The sequence below is a fragment of the Rousettus aegyptiacus genome, unplaced genomic scaffold, assembly GCF_014176215.1.
Source record: "Rousettus aegyptiacus isolate mRouAeg1 unplaced genomic scaffold, mRouAeg1.p scaffold_m13_p_14, whole genome shotgun sequence".
In the NCBI taxonomy this organism is placed as follows: Eukaryota; Metazoa; Chordata; class Mammalia; order Chiroptera; family Pteropodidae; genus Rousettus; species Rousettus aegyptiacus.
The window spans coordinates 51,712,301-51,727,549 of NW_023416289.1; the positions used below are offsets into that span (position 1 = coordinate 51,712,301).

General features: G+C 52.9%; 1 protein-coding gene and 1 non-coding gene across 2 annotated transcripts; both read left to right on the top strand.

Annotated features, from left to right (window-relative positions):
* Positions 1–145: 145 nt before the first annotated feature.
* On the top strand, positions 146–14,192 carry IDH2 (isocitrate dehydrogenase (NADP(+)) 2). The gene is made up of 11 exons (XM_016151590.2): positions 146–335; positions 7,378–7,469; positions 8,390–8,555; positions 9,917–10,077; positions 10,163–10,306; positions 10,762–10,898; positions 11,082–11,233; positions 12,824–12,936; positions 13,084–13,181; positions 13,271–13,363; positions 13,834–14,192. Exons 1-11 carry the CDS (start codon positions 221–223, stop codon positions 13,913–13,915), a joined length of 1,353 nt encoding a protein of 450 aa, XP_016007076.1. The 5' UTR covers positions 146–220; the 3' UTR covers positions 13,916–14,192.
* LOC118611606 lies at positions 11,932–12,050 on the top strand. The gene has a single exon (XR_004954530.1). It is a non-coding gene; the product is annotated as a 5S ribosomal RNA (ribosomal RNA).
* Positions 14,193–15,249: the final 1,057 nt, after the last annotated feature.

Consider the following 15,249-nt stretch of genomic DNA (forward strand, 5'->3'; position numbering starts at 1 on the left):
CGCGCGCGTGTTGGGGCGCGCGGCGAGCCGGGGACGGTCCGGCTGGGCTTGGCCCCGCCCCCTCCCGACGAGGCCCAATGGGGTGGCGGCCCTGGAAGCCCCGCCCCGGCCGTGCCCGCGCGCCCCTTGCCCAGCGCCGGGCAGTCGGCCGCCAGGCAGCCGGGAGCAGCTGCTGGCGCTCGGCTCTCGCCTGCGCGCGTCGTTCGCTCGCCTGCTCGGGATGGCTGGCTACCTGCGGGTCGTACGCTCGCTCGGCAGAGCCTCGGGCTCCGGCCCGGCCTGGGCGCCGGCAGCCCTGACAGGCCCCAACTTGCAGGACCAGCCGCGGCGCCACTGTGAGTGCCAGAGGGTCTGGGCGGGCGCGCGCGCCCGGCTCCGCGACGTGGCGGCCTCCGGGCGGGGACCGGAGAGCGCGGCCGAGACGACAGCGAGGGGTGCCGGGGTTGGGCACACAAAGAGCCGGGGACCGGCTCGCTCCGCGCTCTCTTGCCCCCAGCTTCCAAGCGGCGCCAGGCGCAGGGGTAGGGACTTGAAGGACGGTGGCAACTGGTGGCTCGGGCGATGCCAGCCCTGCGGCCTTGAGCGGGCGGGATCTCCGGGCTTCCTCGCGCCTCCTGATATGACTTATGGGGTGCTGGGGGGCTGTCCTGGAACAGGAGGGAATCTTGCCCACCCTGCGCCCCTGGCGGAGAAGAGCAAATGAGTGGGAGCCGCAGCACCCCACAAGCTGTCCCTGCTCAGACAAAGGCGGGAGGGTGGAGGCATTCACTTCCCCTTGCTTTTCAGCCAGGGGCGCTGTAACCCCACTTCGCTGCCAGGCCCTCGTCAGCTATTTTTGGAGCCTTTTACGCGACAGCTGGAGGAGTGTGCTTTTCATCTTCCCCTTTTGTTTGGACTCCCGCGTTCTCCTTGTCGCCGCTCCCGAGGCTCCATCTTGGGGCCTCTCCTTGGCTTGACCTGCCTTTTCTCGTTGGCCCTGTCTGGCTCACAGATGCTGAGACCTGGCCGCCGCGCCAAAAAACATCACTTTCCCGAATAGTAGTTCACAGCTTCTGTGGTACCCTTAGCTCCCGGCTTAAGAGAGAAGACAACAGTCGGGTCATATAAATAAGCAGGACGTAGACTGAATCTCCGTTACCAACGCTGGTTGCCCCGGCTGGCATGTGGGCATTGCCCGCACTCTGGCTCTCTATCGCCAACTACAAAAGGCAAGGAACAATGTAGGTCCTTTGGCCCTGTCTGATTCCTGTTGTCATGGCAACCCCTATCCTTACTTGGCCAGGAGCCCCTTGCGGTGAGCTAGGAGAATGAGGAAGAGGGGGTGGGGCCCAGGCGACCTGGCCTTAATGCTGGGGTAGGTAATTTTTAACCCAGTGTGGAAGCAGCTGACCAGAGCTTGGGCCCCCGCGGGCCCCACCCCCCTGACAAAGAGAAAAGGGGGTATTTCTGCTTTTGTATTTCTAGGATTTGTCTCTAAGGGGTCAGACCAAGGTTCCAAGTGCCCCTAGACCCCAAACCAACTTTCCCATAATATGGCGCCACATGCAGCAAAATATTTTGGGAGTTAGATACATTCTCTGATTCTCTCTCTCTCTCTCTTTTTTTTTTTCAGCATTGATGGTAAAAACAAACACTCCATACACAAGCAAGAAAACAAAGTCCCTTTGGGGGTTTTGATGACACATAAAAAGAGCAGGCAGTTGCAGGTTCTTTTGGAAGTCTCTAAGTAGATTGGTTATAATGGGCAGAATGCCTAGTGTTTGAATTGGACATGACACAGGCAATTGTGACCTCCTCTAGCTTGCTACTTGACAATGCTGCCAGAGACAGAATAGTAGGCATTCTCCTTGATGACAAGAAGAGAGTATTTTTTGGCTAAAGCACCCTTGTGTCTTTGCTGCCTGGTAATTCTTTCTAGTTTTGCAACTCATAGGCTTCCAGTTACTGCTTGTACAGGTCTGATAAGTTAGAATTTGGAGAAGTGAGGGTAGGCTTTGCCCAACTGTTCAGCAGGAGAATTACTTATCTATTCTTCCTTTGCTCCACTCCTAGCCTGGGAACTTAATTTCCTCACCCTGGCCCTTGACTTTTTAAATCTTGGTGGCTTGCCTGCACTTGTAGATTCCAGGGCAAATTATTTAATGAAGTTTTGCAGACTCATCAGTTGAATTCTAATGTGTTCTCCACTGAGCCTTGTTTCAGCCACATCAGATAAGACCACAAAAGCCTCTCTGGAAAGCCAGGGGCCTGTCCCAAATCTTCTATGTGAGGCTGAGGCCTCGTGCACTAATTCCATTCAGGGTGTGAAGTGCTGGAAACTGTGCTCTGATTCCTGGAAGCTAGGTTTTATACTTCTGGATTTTATACTTCTGTAAACCCAGGTGTAGAATGCCATCAGATTGCAAATATTAATATACTATAGGTCGTGCGCTTCTCCAGGGCAGGGAGCCCATTGCCTGGCAGAGTTGCCACTGTGTACATTTTTGATGATCTGGTGGTATCTGATGGTGAGAACTCACTCTGTGTGGCAATGCATCCCAGGAGGGCGGGGGGTGATATATGGTGCCAGGAGGACAAATAAGCAGAGGAAGGTGCGTGTGAAGCCCTGAGGGAGCAGAGGAAAGGGGGAAGAGGGAACTGAGGTGCCGAGGCCATGGTGGCGGGGCGCACCTCTGCCTGTGGGAGAAGCAGAGAAGAAGGTGTGCGTGAGGCCGGCTAGGAGTGTGTGATGGCGAGTAACAGGAGGTAGGCCAGGCCATGGGGGCCATGGGAGCGTGCAGGCCACTTCTGAGGACCTTGGCCTTTACTCTGAGTGAAAGCAGAGGCTTTGCAGGGTTTTGGGAGGAGTGTCATGACCCGAATACATTTTAACAGGAGCATTCTGGCTTCAGGGACCTGGCAGGAGCCCATCTTCATAATCTGGCGAGAGAGGCTGTTTGCTTGGACCTGGGTGGTGGCCCTGGGATGGTGAGAAATGATTGGATTCTGGATGTATTTTGAAGGGAGAGCCAATAGGATTTGTTGAGAGTTTGGATGTGGGTGTGAGAGAAAAGGAGGAGTAAAGGAGGACGCCAAGGAAGATTCTAGATTGTCTTTCAGAATTGCTGCCCTGCCTTCCGGAGTTCCCAGGAGCTGAGGCCCACACATTCCTGGGCCATGCTGGCTGAGCAGCCTCTCTGCTGAGAGCAGCATGAGTGAGCATGTGGTGGAGGAAGTTACCTGGGTTGCAGCTATCTTGCGGGGACCTTGAGACTTGAGTTTAGAGCAGCAGGCAGATTCTGAAACTGGGGATGGGTTTCGAAAACCTTACTTGGTGTTGGGTGCTAGGGGCCCCAAACAGAAAAAGAGTTGGTCGAATGTGCCTCTTGTGACTAATGTAATTCCACCCCATACTCTGGCCTAGAGGGCAGTGTTTGCCAGCATCTCATCATCTAAAGATTTCATGATGTCCCTTGGAGGTTTTTAGGGAGGCCCAGCCATAGGTTGCTTGTTACCACTTGTCTCCCTGAAAGGGGCAGATGATGAGGTGTCTCTACCATATTGGCTGAACAACAAAATCTCAAACTCTGAGACTTTGGGGCACGCTGGAGGGCATGTGGCAGGACTGGCATGAAGGGAGAGGCTGCCTCAACCCAGCCCATCCTGGCCACGAGTGAGCACCCGCTCAGTGCGTGGGAAGCGACTCCTTCTTCAAGAGAAGCTGGATTTTTATATAAAATCTCCAGGTTTTTAAAAATTGTTATTTATATTGTTTCACAACAAATATACAGAGCTTTTTCATCTTGCGAAAGTGAAACTCAGCATCCATTAAATAACATGGCAACCATCACTCTGCTTTCTGTTTCTATGAATTTGACTGCTCTAGGTACCTCATGTAAGTAGAATCATACAGTATTTGACTTTTTGTGACAGTCTTGTTTCACTTAGCATTAATGTCCTTAAAGTTCATCCATGTTTTAGTATGTAACAAGATTTCCTTCCTTTTTAAGTCTGAATAATATTCCATTTTATGTGCATATTGCCTTAAAAATATTCAAATTAAAACTTTTTGACCTTCTAAGGAAGGAATTGTGAAAAGCTTAGGAGATACAGTTATTAAATTCTCACGTATTTAATACTGCTTCTAACTTGTCATAGGAGTTACTTCCCAAAAATGTTAATGGCAGCTGGATTGAAAGAGTTTCTGGGAAATGTGGCAATGTTGTTTATAAGTACACCGTGTTGTAAGTCTCCTGGAGATATAAAGTGAATTTGCCTTTGTAGAATTTGAACAAAAGAACAAACAGCAGAATCTAGTGAGGTAGGTCCGATATCACTAAAACATGGAAGCACTTCCTTTTTTAGCTTCAAAGCGGGTATATCCACGGTTAAGGGATGGGGAACCTAGTCTTGAAAAACTTAGGATTGCTTAACTTAACATTGTTTCACCTTTAGGAGGAAAGTTTTTCTTAAGTTTCCTGGATTAGTTTTCAAAGAGTCCGGTTCTCCTCTTGAAGGCTCATGCCACGTTTGGTTGATCCATTCATCCCTTAATGGACACTTGGGTTGCTCCCCGCCCTTGGCTATTGTGAATAATGCTGCTACAAATATGGCTGTACAAGACCCCGCTTTCAATTATTTTAGATACATATCCAGAAGTGGGATTTGTAGATCTTACGGTAATTCTGGTTTTTAAGTTTTTGAGGGACTTCCATACTGGCTGCACCAATTTACTTTCTCACCAGCAGTGCACAAGTTTCCAGTTTCTCCACATCATCACCAACACTTGTTGTTTTCTGTTTGTTTGTTTATTTGTTTGATAGTAGCCATTCTAAGAGGTATCGGGTTGTATCTCATTGTGGTTTTAATTTGCATTTCCCTAATGATTAGTGATGTTGAACATCTTTGCATGTGATTATTGGCCATTTATACATCATTTTTGGAGAAATATCTATTCAAGTCCTTTGCCCATTTATTAATCGGCTTATTTTTATTTTTATTTATTTTTGTTGTTACAATCTACTTGTCCACCAATTAATATTAAAAACAAACAAACAAGAACACTACCTAGGTTGAACAAAATAAGTCTGCTGCCATGGGTCACATAGCTGTCCCAGCTCCTCTGAGAAGTTCGCCTCCAGGGAGGCTGCACTCCTGACATTGATAGAGGTCTGCCTGGTCTTGTTACCTGTAGGTTTTCCCTTTTATACTCACTCCTTGAGGGCAGGCATTGTTGTGTCAGGAGGTTGTAAATAAGTGGGCCCTGTGGTCTCTGAGGATTTGACACCTGCTGTGTTCAGCAGGAAGGGCCGCCTGCTGTGACCTTGACTTCGAACTCCCACAAGGAGGAAGTGTGGTATCCACAGCCCACAGGCTGTTGGCCTGAAGCCCAGAACTTGAGTGGAGCTCATGCTGAGGCAGAGACCTTTAGGGCTGGCGCCTAAATGAATCTGTCCTTAGGGATCCTGATTCTGGTAGGTTCAATGTATTTTTAAAAAGCTGGATTAGCTCTCATCAAATTAACTCATAAGAAATACTCCTAAAATTTAAGCTGGCTCTGGCACAGTGCAGTACACTTTCTGCAGTTTCTAAAGCCCTTTCCATTCAAACTTTAGACCAGATAGGTGAAGGAATTTTGTAGCTTGGGTCCAAGATCTCCCATTGCATCTTGGGAATGGTGATAGAGTAGTGCCAGCAGTGGCCACCTTGTCCTGTAGGGAGTGACGTATTTTGTCCGTTTGCTTTCCGTTTTTCTATATCTGACCCCCAAGGGCATCCAGAGGCTGCACTTGGCCCAGGGATCTGTGTTCTCTCCCGTCTCTGACACAAGCTACGCTCCCTGCTCTCATTTTTCTTCCTGAATGATTTCTAAGATTCTTTTTAAATTAAAACAAAAACAACCCATTTGCATATCTTTGGGAAGTGGGTCATCTTGCTGCACATATTAACTTTTTTCTTAGCAGGTCTGGGATGCCATCCCGAGTCACAGCTGTGGCGTTGTGTTCTAGGACAGTGATATATTTGCAATCTGGTGGGCTTTGGTCACTTTTGTTTAAATGTGACTAGATGGCCATGCTGTTTTAGTTTCTAGGCCTGTTTTTCATAGACTTCTGTCATATGCTGGTAACCGAGCAGATGTCATTTCTCCCAATGTTGGTGTTTTCAAGTGACCATAATCTCTGGCAGGGTGGAAGACCCCCAACTACATCTGTATGGACCGTGTGTAACATGAATACATAGGCCCGAAGGGAGTGGGGGAGGGGGGGTGCCGAGGAGTGCTCCTGTGGGGACAGGGCGCAGCTCTCTGCTGTCCTGTTCTTCCTGGGTGTCTGCAGCGAGCGAGGATTCTGAAGACTGAAGTCCAGCACAGGTTTTTCATAGATCTGGTCGCCCCGTTATGCAGTCACTGCTCCCTCTGGGCTGTGGGCAGAGGGATGTGCTGGTGCTCAGGTGCCCCCTTCTGAGTCCACGATCCTTGTCCAAGGCAGCCTGCCAGCCTGCACCGATTCATTGGATGGGCCATTGTCTTGAGTTTTCTTTGGAATTCACTTCCCAGACTGGTGGTTTTTCTCGCGAGTCCGACTTTCCTTGAAGAGCCTCCCTGGCTCCTGCTTCCCCCTTGCCCTCTGCCTGGACCTGAGTCAGCTGCTCGTCCAGTCTTCTGATGCTTCTCTGGCAGGACTGGCCAAGCTGAGCTGGCTGGGACCAGGGACTCTGAGTTTCACTCCTGGGTGCCCTAAGTATGTGCTACCCATTGTGCAAGGTGCGAATCCTCCTGTTTTTGAACTGTAACCGCAGGCAGTAAGCATGTAAGCTCAGCCTCCCACATTTGAAGGGGAGATAATGATACTCCCTTGGGGAGAGCTGGAGGACTGAGTGGAACCACATAAAGGGCAGGGGCACACTGTCAGGCACGGAGGTGCTAATACTGTCTTTCCTGACTTCAAGTTCGTCGGGTTCTCAGATTGCAAGCAACAGACTAAGTGAGTGACTGGTTGACTTTGAGCGGGTATTATTGGAAGGACATAGGGTAGCTCATAGAATGGCATGGATTGGACTAGAGGGGTTACCAGGCTGCTCTGGGGAACTAGGTGGCAGCAGCCCCTGGGTAGCCTCTCCCGACCTGCTGTTGGACAAGGTGGCCCTGGGTGGCTCTGGTTCTCTGTGTTGTCTCCTCTGCCATCAGATTCCTGGGGAGGAGATCTGACTGCCAGGCTGGCCATACTCAGTGCAGGGTCCAGGTCCTCAAGCAGTCTGGGGGCTGCTCCTGCAGAAGTGAACACAGCCCCTAGCTAACCACGGTCCCCTTCACGGTGAAGGGCAGGTCTGGCGGGGAAGAGAGGGACTCCCCCACCAGCCTGCCCAGGGGCGTCACATGTAGTCTGTGCCCGGTTCTAGATGCTGACAAGAGGATCAAGGTGGCCAAGCCGGTGGTGGAGATGGACGGCGATGAGATGACCCGCATCATCTGGCAGTTCATCAAGGAGAAGGTAGTTCCCTTCTGACGTGGGCGCTTCGCACGTAGCTGGCCGGGCACAGCGTTCCGCCCCAGAAATGTCTCCTGGGCCCCGCGCCCACCCATCTCCCTGATTCGCCTGTCGCCAGGTGGGCAGCAGCAGTCCTGATTCTCTCCTTCCATCCAACCTTCAGTCATGTCCAGCCCGACCACTTGTGGTCCTTGCAACATCAGGCAGGGGCCTGTCCTCACCGGTCTGTGTCTGGTGCTGGTGCCAAAGCCTGCATGTCTTAAAAATGTGTGCGGATTCAGGGCTGATGCCGGACCCTATCTGTCTTACCCCCGACAAGACGAGAACAGGGCTTGTGCGCAGGGCAGCTGTGCATGTAGTTAACCTTTACTTAGCAGCTCAGGGTTGTCATCACGAGTCGTGGCTGTGGCGCGTGCTGTAGGACAGTGATATGTTTGAACCACCATGGCGCATGGTTCCCAGGGTGGCTGCTTGGCTTCTCCAAGCCACTGGGGTCTGCCTGGAAGAGCATGTTGTCCTTGTGGAGACCTTTGCATTGTGTATGTCCGCAAGAAGGCTGAGAACTGCCACTTCTGAATGGAAAAGGAGAGAGAACCCACTGTGTAGAGAAATCGAGACGCACTCGGAGTTGGGATTCAGCTGAGTTGATGGGCTGTCACGGTGGCATTTGGTTAATGCCAGGGGTTGAGCCCCCCGGGGGCTGCAGCCTGGTGTGCCAGCCTTTCTCCTGAGCCCCGACCTCCTGCCAGCTTTGGCCTGGCCTCACTGAGGAATGGCTGACTCCGGCCCTCTGCTGTACCTTCCCCTCCTCCCCTGGCCTTCTCTCATCCCTGCTCTGACCGAGTGTCCCCTGCTGTGGCCTACACATGCCCCTGAGTCATAGTCATCTGGACTGATGCCTCGCCTTGGCTGTCTGTCTCTAGCTCATCTTGCCCCACGTGGACGTCCAGCTCAAGTATTTTGACCTGGGGCTCCCACACCGTGACAAGACTGATGACCAGGTCACCATTGACTCTGCATTGGCCACCCAGAAATACAGTGTAGCTGTGAAGTGTGCCACCATCACCCCTGATGAAGCCCGCGTGGAAGGTGCGGGGGTGTGGAGGTGGGTGGGCTGGGACCATGGGGGGCTGTGACTTGACCCCAGTCTCCTTGTAAATGCCTGGTAGACAGCAGAGCCTTAGCGATCGAGTCCTGCAGACGGGGCAGGGGAGGGGCAGTTAAGGGGCTGGTCTCAGGTTCCATAGTTAGAGTGTGACAGAGCTGAGACCAGAATTCATGTTCCCTGTTCCAAGCCAGTGGTGTTGCTGCTGTGCTGTGTGGCTCTGGCCATGTAGGTGCCATCAGTAACAGGGAGGAGGAGGAGGAGAAAGCGAATGCTGACTCTGTCATAGTCACAATGGCCTCTTTGGGTGGCCTGCCCCTCTGGCCTCCTGGACCGTTTTGCAGGCAGGTTTATGGAGAGACCAGGAGCCGCCTCTGTCCAGAAGAGGGCTATGTTTCAGGCCTGTACCCTTCAGAGCCTCGGAGGGCTCTAGGGACATCACTACTGTCCTGCCACTGTCTTGGCATTGCAAGTCTGCCCCTGCCTCTGCAGCCAAGGAGGGGTACCAGAGAGGTGCCCTTACCAGACTTGGACTCGCTGCTGGTCCCTGATTCTGGGGGCTGCTCTTGAAGTTGCCATGAAATGGCACCAGTGTGTGGATGAAGGGGTCAGATTTGGGACGTTCAAGAAAGAGTGCTTTAGCAGTGTGCAGAGTTCTGTCTTCCCACTCCCGGCAGTCTCAGGGACCTAGAAGGAAGCATTCAAGACACAGCTTCTAACTCCCCAGGCCCCCCGCTGTCTTTCAGGCTAGACTGACCTTAGAGTATTGGAATCATTTTAGCGCTAAGCTCTTCTTGCAGGGTTTCTTTTATTTTTCCTGAACCCTGGGGTTTATACATCCCCATTTTGTGGACAAGGGAGTCGAGGGTCACAGTCTTAGTAACTTGGACTGGACCCCGCAGTTAATGGCAGTCCTGGGGCTAGAACCAGAGCATCAGGAGTGAGGTGCTATGAGGCCAAGTGTTCATCAGACTCGGCTACTTCCAAGTACGTGACGTGGGAGTAATAATCGCTGATGGAGCACTTACCGTGTGCCAGGCACTGTTCTAGGTACTTTACATACGAGCTCAGTTAATCCTTACAACAACCCCAAAAGCTAGGTATCAGCAGTTTCATTTCATACCTCAGGTTAAGCCACTTCCATACGACTCACAGTTAGGAGCAGTGGACATAGAGCTTGGAGCCAGGAACTCTGATTCTAGAGCCCACATCTTCACACTCTAGATTCTACTGCTTCCCCAGGATGATTTTTAGGACCCCCATCTGGCTGCATTCTTGTTTGGGGTTCACATTCTCATTGGAAGCTGGGGGCTGCAGTGAGGCTACTTCATCTCTGTCCTCCTAGAGTTCAAGCTGAAGAAGATGTGGAAGAGTCCTAATGGGACCATCCGGAACATCCTGGGCGGAACCGTCTTCCGGGAGCCCATCATATGCAAAAACATCCCCCGCCTCGTCCCTGGCTGGACCAAGCCCATCACCATTGGCAGGCACGCCCACGGCGACCAGGTGGGCCAAGGCGAGGCGTTGGGTTCCGTCGGCCTGGGATCCCCATCTGGAGGCCCTGGCCTGAGCCCCCCTCTCGTCTTTACAGTATAAGGCCACAGACTTTGTGGCCGACCGGGCTGGCACGTTCAAGATGGTCTTCACCCCGAAGGATGGTAGCAGCGCAAAGGAGTGGGAGGTGTACAACTTCCCTGCTGGTGGCGTGGGCATGGGCATGTACAACACGGATGAGGTGAGGCGACCGTGGGAGCCTAACCTCCTCTCCCCAGCCTGGCTCCCTTCTCCAGGCCACTTTATCAAAAAAAAAAAAAAAAAAAAAAAAAAAAAAAAAAAAGGCCCCTCTTGGCGCATGGTTCCAGCAAAAGTTCCCCTCCAGGGCCACACCTTCATCTCTGAGCCAATCACAGGCCCTGAGGGAGGAGGCGCTCTGATTGGATGAGCTGCCACATACTGTCAACTCTAGGCAGTCTAAGAATTGCAGAGGGGGAGGTGGCTTCCCAAAGCAAAGTCGAGGGGAACTGCTTCCTCTCAGAAGTTGGGAGGGGGAAGCTAAGACAGATACTTGCTCCAGGGTGGCTGGGCTGGCCCAGACTGCCGGAGAGAGCTGTGTGGAAGGAAGGGGTGCTGTTCCCGGGCCAGCCCCTGGCCCTAAGGGACCATGCCGGGGACCTCTCTTCCTCCCCGCAGTCCATCTCAGGTTTTGCGCACAGCTGCTTCCAATATGCCATCCAGAAGAAGTGGCCGCTGTACATGAGCACGAAGAACACCATTCTGAAAGCCTACGACGGCCGCTTCAAGGACATCTTCCAGGAGATCTTTGACAAGTAACAGCCTCTCCCTTTCCTGCTTCCCGGGACTCCGCAGGCTCCCCTACTCCTCAGGCTCCCCTACCCCCACTCCGCCCCCAGCCCCCTGGGAGGTTGCTGCTCGGCTCTGAGTCTCCGCGAGGGATTCCCCAGCCTGTTAGCCTCTTGCTCTCTCCCCACGACAGGCCCTTTTCCCCCCAGGCATTATAAGACCGACTTTGACAAGAATAAGATCTGGTATGAGCACCGGCTCATTGATGACATGGTGGCTCAGGTCCTCAAGTCTTCAGGTGGCTTTGTGTGGGCCTGCAAGAACTACGACGGAGACGTGCAGTCGGACATCCTGGCCCAGGGTATGCCCAGGACACCCTGTGGGCATTGATTGCTGGTCTTCCCTGGCTGGGGGGATTTTCAGACCCTTTTGGTAGGAAGCTTCTCTTGTGTAGCTGCGGACTAGGGCTTGCCCGCTCATTGCAGGGTCCACTGTGGACAGCAGGGGGCAGGAGCTCCCTAGCATCTGAGTGAGTCAGGATCACAAATTAGGTTTAAAAGGGCGTATTACTAAGGCCGCCATTGAAGAGAAAGGAGGACACAGGAATTCAAGTTCTAAAGGGCTTAGGTGTGTGGGCTCTGAGGTTCCTGTCCAGGAAGGGGCCAAGTGACTAGGTTTGGCTCCAGCGGAAGCTTAGGGTTGAGCACAACTGGGTGCTCTTTAAGTGATAGAGGACTCATTTTGTAGGGTAAACCTTTTGTATGTAGGAGACTATCAGGGAAAATGGCAAACCCCCAAGCCCGAGAGCATTCTGAAAAACAAATTGTACTGCAGCCAAAAGCCTGGCTGAGCCATTAGAGAAGAACTGTAAGAAATAGCCCAATTGTGTGGGGGAAAGAGAGCAGGGAAGGTGGTGGGAGTAGGCAGCATGGAGCATAGAGAGTGAAAGGAAAACAAGGTTATGTGTCATGGGTGAGGTCTTGCTCCTGACCAGAAAAGAGAAGCCCACACCAGGCTGTGATGAAAAGGCAGCTTTATAAAAAGGAAGCTTCGCTTTAGGCCCACAGCCATGCCACCCCGAATGTGCCTGATCTCGTCTGATCTCAGAAGCTAAGCAGGGTCGGGCCTGGTTAGTACTTGGATGGGAGACCACCTGGGAAGACCAGGTGCTGTAGGTGTTAAAGAAAATTTTAAAAGCTTCACTTTGTTTTGAAAAGTTCAGTGGCGATCCTCTCACTAGAAGAATTCCTATCTAGGCTGGAAGGATAAAAAGTCATAGCAGACAAGAGAAAGCATGAGTATTACCCCTAAGTCTATAAGGACTTGATGAGTGGGAAGGTCCAGGTACAAATGGCGAAGGGACCTGCTTCCCGTGCCCCAACAGCAAAAATTTTTAGACAGATAATTTTTCTGAAGGGGTTGCCCACTTTTACTTTCTTGGGCCTTTACAATTCTTATTTTGGTGCCGTGTGTGCTTTTGAAGCCCAGAAGACTTTGACAACAGAAAAGATTGACATCTGGATTTGGGAAAAACTGGAAATAAATCACAAAACTTTCAAGTAGCTGAAAACAGCAGCAGATAGAGCGATCACCGTGAAATGCCGGTGACAGGCTTTATTGTTTCTGCTTGAATGTGCCTCCTAGTCATGAGTCAGGCTGCGTGGGGAGACCTGTGGGGCACGGGCTTCGGGACACCTGGACATGGGCACACAGATGTATGCTAACAGGCAAACGATAGGCACCTCCGAGTGCCCCCCTGCCCTGTGCTGGGCTCTGGTGACCCATGACAAGGGCAGACAAGCTAGAAACAACCCCCGTGCTCCCAGTTACAGTTGGGCGTGGGTGGAAACGTTAGCCGAGGAGTAGCTACAACAGCAAGGGGGCAGGTGGGCTCCACCTGCGTGCAGGTCTGAGAGGTGCCGACACAGAGGCCGGCCTTCCTGCTCTTCAGGCTTTGGTTCCCTCGGCTTGATGACGTCCGTGCTGGTCTGCCCGGATGGGAAGACCATCGAGGCTGAGGCTGCTCATGGGACAGTCACGCGTCATTATCGGGAGCACCAGAAGGTGAGCGTGGGGAGCGTGGCCACACCGGGGGCCCACGGTCCACTGGCCCTGAGGGCTGGGAGGATAGGCCTAGACCTGTCAGCTGCATTCAGGTGGCCCCCTTGTTCTCTGCTTGGCTCTTGACTCCTCTGTGACCCCTGTCCCCAGGGCCGGCCTACCAGCACCAACCCCATCGCCAGCATCTTTGCCTGGACACGTGGCCTGGAGCACCGGGGGAAGCTGGACGGGAACCAGGACCTCATCAGGTGAGCACAGGAAGGGCCCGAGCTGGCCCGGGGCAGGTTCTGGGTCCTGACTGAACAGCTGCGGTCGCCCTCTGCCCTGTCCCCCGCAGGTTTTCCCAGACCCTGGAGAAGGTGTGCGTTCAGACCGTGGAGAGCGGAGCCATGACCAAGGACCTGGCGGGCTGCATCCATGGCCTCAGCAAGTGGGTAGAGGGCAGGGTTGGCCTTCCAGGAGCTCAGGGGTGGGAGGGGAGAAGGCAAGGGCTCTTCTTGGAGGCACCCCTCTGGGCCAGCTTAGCTGCCAGGAGCCTGGGGTGGGACAGTCCACAGCCCTGAGGGACAACTCAGGCCAGGTCTCCCAGGCCGGGCCCAGGGAGCAGGTCTCCATCCCTGCGGCTGGCTGCTCAGAGCCTTTTCCATCCCCTCCCGCATCCATCTCGTCTCCCGTTGTTTCCCAGGAGAGCTTGTACCCAGTTCCCTATTTACCTGGAAAGAAACAGACAGACCTTACCAGGTTCCTGCTGGATTTGCTGTGGCCCTTTGGCAGTGGACTACAGGGAACCTATGACCTGTAGCCTGGCTGCGCCTCTCCCCACAGGGGCAGGAGAGAGAGGGCTGCCACTAAGATGCCCAAGCTCGGGCTCTGCCCCTTACACGCATGTTCTCTCGGCAGCGTGAAGCTGAACGAGCACTTCCTGAACACCACGGACTTCCTGGACACCATCAAGAACAATCTGGACAAGGCCCTGGGCTAGCAGGAGGGGCAGGGAGTGCTGCCCGGCTGCTGGATGGACGCAGGTCCTCGCACAGGCGGCGCAGGGTGAGCCTCGCAGCCCTCAGGGGCCTTTCTAGGGGACATTTTTTATAAACAAGATGTTTTTAAAAGTATCTCTGAGTTTCCCCTCACGGCAACGCGAGGCAGGAACAGTGTGTTTTACCTCAGTCAGTCAGTATGTTTTGCATACTGTAATTTATACCGCTCTTGGAACACATGGTGCCATATTTAGCTACTAAAATCTCTTCACAAAACCGTCTGCTGTGTTTGTCCCTCAGGGGAAGGAGGCAGCTGGGGCTTAGAGGCAGAGACCCTCAGAGGGCTGCGGGGCTCCACCAGGGGCAGACTGGAGTGACTCAGGCCCCAACAGGCCTGTCCCAGCTCCATCCAGTCAGGTGGCCCCCATGGGACAGGGGCCCGTAGAGCGGGGTAGGCCTCATGCATCCTATGGGAGCAGCCCAAGGAGTGGCCACAACTCTGGGGGCCGAGGCCAGTGGAGTCCCTGGAATTTCCGAGCACGATCCAGTTCCTGTATCATGTTCTCCATGTTGGGGTTATCAGCTTTTCGATAGATTCAGGGCCTATTTATTTATTTGTTTGTTTATTTTCACTTATTTATTTATTTATATTTATTTATTTATTTTTCTGGGTTGGTTTTAACCTTCTAAACATCTCTAGAGCTCCTCGCACTTTTCTCAGCACTAAAAACAGGCCCCACTCACCAGCCACCCCTTGGTCCTCTGGTGGCTGTCTGGGTGTGCGGCTGTCTGGGTGTGGGGGCTGGGATTGTGTATGGGATCCTCCCCATGTCATCTAGGTTCCCAGGCGTGGGTTCATCTTCTCCAGTCTTTAGCAAAACAAGCAATGCAAGATTACAAAGTTGCTATAAAGTTAAATTGATCCAATTTAAAGGGCTACCCTTACGCAAGTATTATATTCTATTTTTGGTGTTTAAAATGTCCTGGGGGAAGAGTTGTATCAAAATCACTTGATAAAATAAATACTTGGCAACCCTAAGTCCATTTCCCAAGTTCTGGGTGGGGGACTCTCCCGGCTCCTGAACCCCGTCAGTTGGGAACCTCAGTAGCTTTGAAACTGGGCTCCGGCCGCCCATTCACAGTGGCGCCCCCTCCTGTCAGAAGGACGGCTCTTCCTCGGTCACCACACTGAGCTCCCTGGGCTGTGGGAAGAAAAGTTAGTTGGTCTGCTGGCTCTGCTACCCACAGCTCCTCGGGGGAAGTTCAAGACCCTTTCTTGCCCATCAGTAGCAAAGGGCTGGCAGCTCCCCAGAACGCACGGCCTCTGAAGCCCAAT